Source organism: Apis cerana, linkage group LG5, assembly GCF_029169275.1.
Source record: "Apis cerana isolate GH-2021 linkage group LG5, AcerK_1.0, whole genome shotgun sequence".
In the NCBI taxonomy this organism is placed as follows: domain Eukaryota; kingdom Metazoa; phylum Arthropoda; class Insecta; order Hymenoptera; family Apidae; genus Apis; species Apis cerana.
In genome coordinates, this window is record NC_083856.1 from 1,711,852 (window position 1) to 1,719,786 (window position 7,935).

Below are 7,935 nucleotides of genomic sequence, written 5' to 3' on the forward strand. Positions count from 1 at the left end.
ACTCTTCCGTTTCATCCACTAAAAAAGATGAAACGTGACGTGATTTCTAAAGGTAACCAAGCGTGAACAGATACGAGCGTTGCTTGTGCCAAGACAGGATATATCCAAAGTCCTTTGACGAGCTAATTAGTCCTGTTCTTCGTTCCGTGTCAACTGTCGAAAACCCTTTAGTTTCAATTATGTTGAGGAGAGTATGGGGCCGTTTCTCTTTCTACACTGTAGAATTTAATAAGGCGAATTATCTAAGTAGTTAGCGCCAATCGCACTACGATGCTTTGTACCGCTTTGAAAAGCGTCATATCCGCCTGTGTGTTCTCCACCTATCAACCGGATATCTCATCCTTCCCTCTTTTCACCCCTCGAGAAGTCTCGTTAACGTCTGACCTACGAATACCAGAGATTCCACCTTAATGGTTGCACCCATTGGCGTGCCATTGGAACGCCTTTATTCCACCCTGATCTCATAGATGAATGCAATTTTTGACGAGAATTAATCGAATGAGTCTCGATATTGGCGACGAAACTCGAAGTACTAGTGGCTAATAATATTTCTCGAATGTAAATTTTTATGCATGGATCAGATTAATTCTTAATTAAAATCGAAGACAGACAGAATTCTCTTGAAGTGTCATTTCTACAATCAATTAAATCAAATTAATGGAAAACAAATTTTACAACGAATATAATAAAATTTAAAAATATTTAATCCTTAAATAGATAATCATTGAATCGTCTAGAAAGAATCTTATAATATTTTCTGATAAATTATTTTTTAATACTTTTTGAATACTTCGTTTTAACCTGTGCGTTGTATAATAATGAACATCGATAACATTTGTCATAATTCGATATAAATTCAAATTAATTTATACAACTCGAAACTTTATCTCTTTGTATATCGTTGTTCAATATATAACAATGATAAGAATCACAAATAAATAAATAAATAAATAAACCGTTCAGTTTCAGACAGCGAGCCTATTACAAGAACAGCCCGCGGAGCAATTGCAAGACATCACTCTAGAGGATCGATATCCATCGCAGCACACAGTGAACCCAGACCTGCAGGCGTTGGTGAACTCCCCGTTGCCAGACTCGTTAGCCGAGTTCAGCACGTACGGTGCCCAATACACCGAGAGTCCGCACACGTTACCCACTCAGTCTCCTCTGCCATCGCCCTTGACGAGACACGACAGCCCGAGCTTCACATATCCAACGCCGCCAGCGAGTCAGGAGGGTCTTCTCACGGGCAGCTTCCCCCTGCTCAGTCCCCAAGAGGATCCGGAGACCGTGAGACAAGTCTCGTCACCGTTGTCCGCGGCTTTCTACGCGAGCACCATGTCCTCAGCGGCAGCTGTTGAGGAAGCTCTGAGCGAGGTGTTGCCAGGCGAATCCGAAGCAGACACCGACCTCTACGGGTCCGGTTCACCTAATCCTCACTCGCCACTGCCAAGCCCGTTATCGGCGACCCCGGCACCGTCGCCGTTGTCCTCGTTGCCGCCCTCTTCGGTCTCGTCACCAGGACCCGTGTCGTTCACCGGGACGAGTTTCCCCGTGTCGCCGCATCACGCCCTCCAGAATCAGATGATGCCCAACTCGGAGGATCCCCTGCTCTCCTCGACCCCGAAAGACTTCACCACGGCCAGCCGGAGACGGTTCGAGTTCCAGTCGTACAAATTTATCACCAGCCAGAACTTGGTGGACTTCGGGTTGGGTAACGGTAGCCTGGCCGGGATCGTGGTGGACAACAACGGCGAGTTCAAGCTTATCCAGACGGCGGGGTTGCAGAAGACGAACGTGCTGGTGCAAACTGGCTCCCTGAGCCCCGCCCTCACGTTCAAGAAGGAGATGCGGCTGGCAACGCCGAAAATGGAACCTGTCACCGTGAACCTGGGCCTGAACGTGCAGACCAACCATCAGTACAACGCCGGCCAGTTCAATCAGCAGCAAGTGGTGAACCCGACAAAGTTTCTCATACAGACGAACGTAGCCAAGAATAATAATCTGAGGCAGAAGGTGGCCGGTGGAGGGAACCTGCCCATCCCGGTTGAACAGATCAAGGAGGAGCTTTTGGACGAGGACGTGTTTCTTAATCCCAGTAACGTGCCGGCTGGCAGCCCTGTCAGGCAGTGCAGAAAAAGGCCACGCATGGATGGAGGCCTGTACGCGAGCGCTTCGTATCCGTCTAGATTGAGGAAAGCCTGCGACAGGCATTGGGACAGTAGTTACACGCCGCCACCGATCTTGGATCCTTCCCGCCCTGGGCCGGGCCTCTACGCCAGGCTGCATCAGTACGAGAGGGATTCTGATTTCAGCTCCGACGATTCGCAGGGAAACGATGGCCCTCCCCCTAGAATTAATATCGGCACGAGGTATCAGGCTACGATACCACCGGTCGGTAGTGACGGGGACAGAGGAAAGGGGGAGCCAGAGCCCGACCATCTGCTCTGGGATCCTGGTATAAATAACGTGCTGACGGATAATGAATGTAAGTAGTAGGATTTTTGTTCGAGGTTCGTGGATTTGGTTTATATAAGGATACGTGAAGAGTATTTGAGATGCTTGGTTTGACATTTGACGAGTTCAGAAAAAAATGTGGTGTAATAGTGTTTTTAAAAGTGAAAGAAATGTAAGGAATCGTGTATATTTGTCGAATATAACGAAGAATATGTAATAATTAATATTTGGAAGTATACAGATTTTTCTATTAAGTTTAGCTATATATTCAGTGTAATAATATCCTAATGATTTTTGTACCACTTTTACTCTGAATTCTTCATTTAATATTGGTGAACAATTTCTTCTCTCGCTTGTATATACGCACTTTTTCTAAAAGCAAGAAAGCTTACGTAGAGTTCGAGTATTTGTATAAAGTAAATTAAAATTTTATATATTGTACGTTAAAGAAATAAGCCGAAATTTTAAAAAGTTGCACTAAAATAAATAAAAGTTTCTCGATTGAATCATAAAATTTGAAATCAAGTTTTTTATTCTTCGGGATTTATATTAAGAAAATATCGCTCGAAGAATACGTATTTCCTTTTCAATCACCAATTTTATATCAAATAAAATTTAAAGATTATTTTCTTTGCATTATAATTTTTTCGACAATTTCTCGAATTAAAAATTTGCATATCATTTTTCCTTTGGATTCTCCATTAAATATTCATCGCAATGAATATTAACGAGCTATTTAAAACGATATATAATCAATATAATAAATAAAAAATTGAAAAATAATATATTAAGATTATTGTTTGAAGCCAGTATATACATACATTTATCGATAATAAAGTTTCATCGTAATGAATTTTCGTATCATAAATTTTAAATATAAAGTAACTAAAGAAAAATATGTAGGGAAAGGAAAATAATTTCGTAAAAAACATTATTATTTTATAAAAATACAATTATTATTTTATGGAATAAAACTCAGTTTCATCTGGTCCCCGATTAAAACGAGCAATCGATTTTCATTGATCAATGTTCCGCAATATTTTTACTTATATACATCACAGAGAATGCATCAAAAGAATAAATAGATTACGCATAAACGTAGATTGTAATGAAATAGAGGGTGGCAATACGTGAAGCGTTTGCAATATTGCCATGGCACAAAGACAAATTACATTTAGTTTACGATTTCGCGCGAGAACGCGTTGTTTCCGCGCGATCAAATTCTATCTGAAACGAAAAAACTTTTGTTTTGCAGTGGATATGTACCTACAATTTGCATGCTGCGCCGCGGTACCAGGTGGAGGAAGAAACAAAGAATACGCGCTTCATCTGCTGCACATGTGCAAAGGGAATATTCATGTACGATACTTTCACTTTAATTTCTTTATTCCATTCCATTTACACGATCTGTAAACGATCTTACTTTTCTCTCTTTCCTTCAATACAATAAATTTTGAGAAGTAGATGTTTAAAAAAGAGGAACAAAGAGTGTGAAAAAAATAATACATCGTTTTATTAATGTTTCATTTCTAATGGAATAATTCATGTGTTAACTATTCTTTAAATTTTTTAGTTTTCGAGTGTCTGATATTTCACTTACTTAAATGTAAATTTAATTACATGCTTTTACAAGTAGTGTGGTTTTTTGATGTGTGCATTACGAAAGAAAAAATTGCAGTCGAATTTATTATCTCTTCGTTCCAGAAAAGTATCATTCTCTGTCTAAAAACGAATAAAATGATGCATGCGTGTAAAATATATGCTCTAATTATACTAATATACTATTGTACTAATATTTTCAAATAATCATCATCTATAAAAATAATAATCTTAACCTTCTCGATGATACAATCCTGATTATCACTTATGATCAACAAATAATCTTGATCTGTAACTTAACTTACACTTTCTCAAATAATTTTCATAATATTACACTATTACATAATGAAAGGACAGTAATGCCCCTTAGCATTTGTAATTCTAAATCGAATCTTGAACGTTTATGTCCGGACAAATAATTTTTGAGAATTCGACTTGAATAAAGTCAGAATCAAATGCATCTCATTCGATACATTCATACAGTTCGCCTCTCGATTCTATTCTCCAAAATTGGCGAGAAAAAATACTAAATCGGGGATTACTGTGCATAGAATTAATAATTTTCGATTCAATCGCGATTGATACGATCGATCGTTCGATTCCAGGAGGCCATGCTGAAGTTAATGAGACCAACACCTCCGTTGCCAGCGGAACATCCGTTGCTCAGTTACGAGTGTCACGAATCCGACCGATGGACGTCGCAAGAGATGGACGCATTCTATCAGGGCCTGTTGAAGTACAACAAGGATTTCTCTGCGATCTCGCGAGACGTGGGTGGCAAGTCCGCGAAACAATGCGTGCAATTCTATTATCTGTGGAAGAGGCTCTGCCCGGACGAATACAGCAGACTTCGTGTTCGCCACGGTAAACCAAAGATTAAGACAGAGAGCAAGGATTGCAAGGATACCAGGGAGCTTCGCGACGCCATTGCGTCGGTCACGGAGATGGACTTTAGCGAAGACAAATCTATTCTTCATCGCACTCTGGTGAGTTCTATTGATGCTTTTTTGTAAATCTGTTTAGTAAATTGAATTATAAAAGATTTTTGGCCTATTTATAATTTTGATTTAACTCGAAACATCTGTTATATGCTGTATTTGGATACGTATGCGTTGCAATATCGTTTAAAATTCAATGGTATAATTTTTTATTTAATCTGGCCATTATCAAAGAGATCTTAGAGCGATATTAAATCGATTTAATGGTTAATAAGAGTTAGAAAAAAAATTGTGAATTTTTTTTCTCAGTTACAGACAAATGAGAGAGAAAACTCGGCTACTCTGACCACCAGCGACGGAGAGCTGAGATTATTTGCATACGACTGCCCCGATGTGAGTACCATTCACGTATCGTTCTCTATGTATTTTATCTTTTACCTACAAGCTTTACTTGATACAAATAAAACGAATAATTCAAAACGAATACAATGATTATACTTGAACAAAAGAACAATATAATTTTTTTTATTTTTATTTTTTTTTTTAATTAGGAATGTAATATTAAACATTTCAATATTTTTTTTTCACAAAAATATATACAATATTCGTTTTCTTTTATTTTTAACAACAAACATCGATCGATCGTTAAATGTCTAGAGAATTCTATCTAAAGTATTATTGTATTATCTTTATCGAACTTAAATTCTCAAACTAACCAACTTGTCGAGTATCGAGTACGAATCGTTCTAAAAAAGTCCTTTCTACGATTATTCAAACGAAGATTATCATTAACGAATAAATAAAAATAAAATAACGAATGAGATTCTTAATTTTGAAATGAAATGCGATCGATTCTTACTCGATCCATACTCGTGAAAGCGCGTGACAATACTCGACACGCGTAGATGATAACGCGTGAACGTTTAAGTGTCGCATGTGACTTGTTGTTGGACCTGTCGTTTCTACTTTTCTCTCACGCTTTCTTCTCACAATGGTACAAGCGCGTTGTGCGTTTGCGTGAAACCACACGTTTTTCTGCGTTCTACTTATTTTTATATGTATTACTTATTACGTCATCGCCCGTCGTCGTCGTCGTCGTTGTCGTCGCCCCCTCGTCGCAGTCTTCGTCGTCGTACATTGTTGTTGTTTGTTTGTGTTGTTTATTTTGGCTTTGTGTTTCTTTGTGTTGTCAGAGCTTTAGCGGAAGTGTAACAGTAACGATGGCCGGGAGCACCCAAACCGCCCAAACCGGCAATACCGGCCACGCCACAGTCAACACCAACTCACAAACTCACACTAGTTCTGAGCAACAACTACCCGTGCCCACCCCACTTCACTACCCCTGCAAGATTTGCGGGAAGTAAGTCTCCAATCTCTAATCTAAACGAAAAAGAAAAAAAAAAGAAAAGAAAAAGAAAAAGAAAAAAAAAGAAAAGAATTTTAAATCCGTTCGAACAAATTAAACCGACGGCCCAGCCAATGACACAAGTGACTTAATTAACACGGCGGGTATCGAGCGGCAAGTATCGGCGCAAGCACAGTTATAGAGAACACTTTGCTTTTTCTAGAGAGAGAGAGAGAGAGAGAGAGAGGGAGGGAGAGAAAGGGAGGGAGAGAGAGAAAGAATATACAGAAAGCGAGAGCCTTCCTGCATACAAGTTTATCTTCTTTTTCTCGATCCACGTAGCGTGTTCTCAGTGCTCGTTTTGTAGCTTTCGGTTATACGTGTTGTATACTTAACAGAGTTCGCGAATAACAGGGATATATTACTAGGTATACTTATGCATTTATGCAAAATTTGAATGTACAGAATGTGTATTGCAGAATACACATGATATGAAAAAAGAAAAAAATATAAAATATCCAAAGTGTGCGTTGTAATATTAATATAAGGTAAAAGAGTGAAGCAAATTTAAGCTCCTAATCAATTAACGTTCATAAAAATTTAATTTTGCATAAAATTAATCCGGAGTCTTTATTTTTTTGAAAATAAATTGGAAAATTGGAAATAAAAGTTAGAAATAATTATAATATTAATATTATAAATTATAATATGATAATGGATTATTGAACGTCCCTGATATTTATTGAAACTCTGTACTACAAACATACCTTCACAGAACGACTCATCACGATGCTTGTATCCTATTTGCTGCTATTCGTGCCGCTTTTTAATTTAATATTTTACTTACTACAATATTAACATAAAACAGTAATTGTACAATGTATTGTAGCAGCAAGTTGGATATTTATAAGAAGAATCCACTATTCTCTATGTACAATGTACTGAAACAATTCATACATATATCTTTCAACAAATATCTTATGCCAGATTAACGGAAACGATATTATCGACGAGTACTTGTTTCTGTCGTATTCTTAATTTTTTACATTTTTTTTTTCATATAAAAATATGCTTGTATTTCTGCATAATTTATATTCTATTTATATCTTGGAATTAAATCGATATTTGTTTATTTTATATTACATTTGCCTAAATGCGTAAATTTTGAAAGAATATTTGCTAAATATTTTGCAGAAATGTTGCAGAAGTATCGTCGTGTACATGTAACATAGAACATAGTGCAATGTTTGTAATGACACGTAGTAGCATATGACTATGTCATATTAATGACAATTTTATTTCCTTTTGTTTTCGTTATTTACACGTGCATCGTGGCAAAAAAAAATATGTATTTTTTTTTTATTTGTAAAATTAATTTTTTTTTTTTTTGTACATTTTCATTTCCCAAATTAAATCATTTGCGTTGCTGCGTCACTTACATTTCTTTTGTCTGTGAACCAGCATTTCGATCTCGTTCATTTGAATTACAATCGTCCCAGTACGGTTACACGCCGCACGTGAATAATTCCGGCAATAAATATTTAGAACGCTTGCATTATCATAAAATCGATAATTAATGTTGCAGCGCATCATACG

General features: G+C 37.4%; 1 protein-coding gene across 11 annotated transcripts in view; it reads left to right on the forward strand.

The window, feature by feature from the left end:
• Nucleotides 1–7,935, forward strand: part of LOC108001347 (histone-lysine N-methyltransferase 2D) — a 681,552-nt gene that overhangs the window by 654,598 nt on the left and 19,019 nt on the right. For 9 of the 11 annotated variants that reach the window (XM_062075744.1, XM_062075747.1, XM_062075749.1 and 6 more), the window contains 5 exons: nucleotides 964–2,488; nucleotides 3,713–3,816; nucleotides 4,662–5,042; nucleotides 5,304–5,387; nucleotides 6,188–6,354. In XM_062075744.1, the coding sequence (XP_061931728.1) occupies nucleotides 964–2,488; nucleotides 3,713–3,816; nucleotides 4,662–5,042; nucleotides 5,304–5,387; nucleotides 6,188–6,354 (2,261 nt within the window). The remainder of the gene's footprint in view (nucleotides 1–963; nucleotides 2,489–3,712; nucleotides 3,817–4,661; nucleotides 5,043–5,303; nucleotides 5,388–6,187; nucleotides 6,355–7,935) is intronic. The other 2 variants (XM_062075753.1, XM_062075754.1) reach the window with 1 other exon arrangement.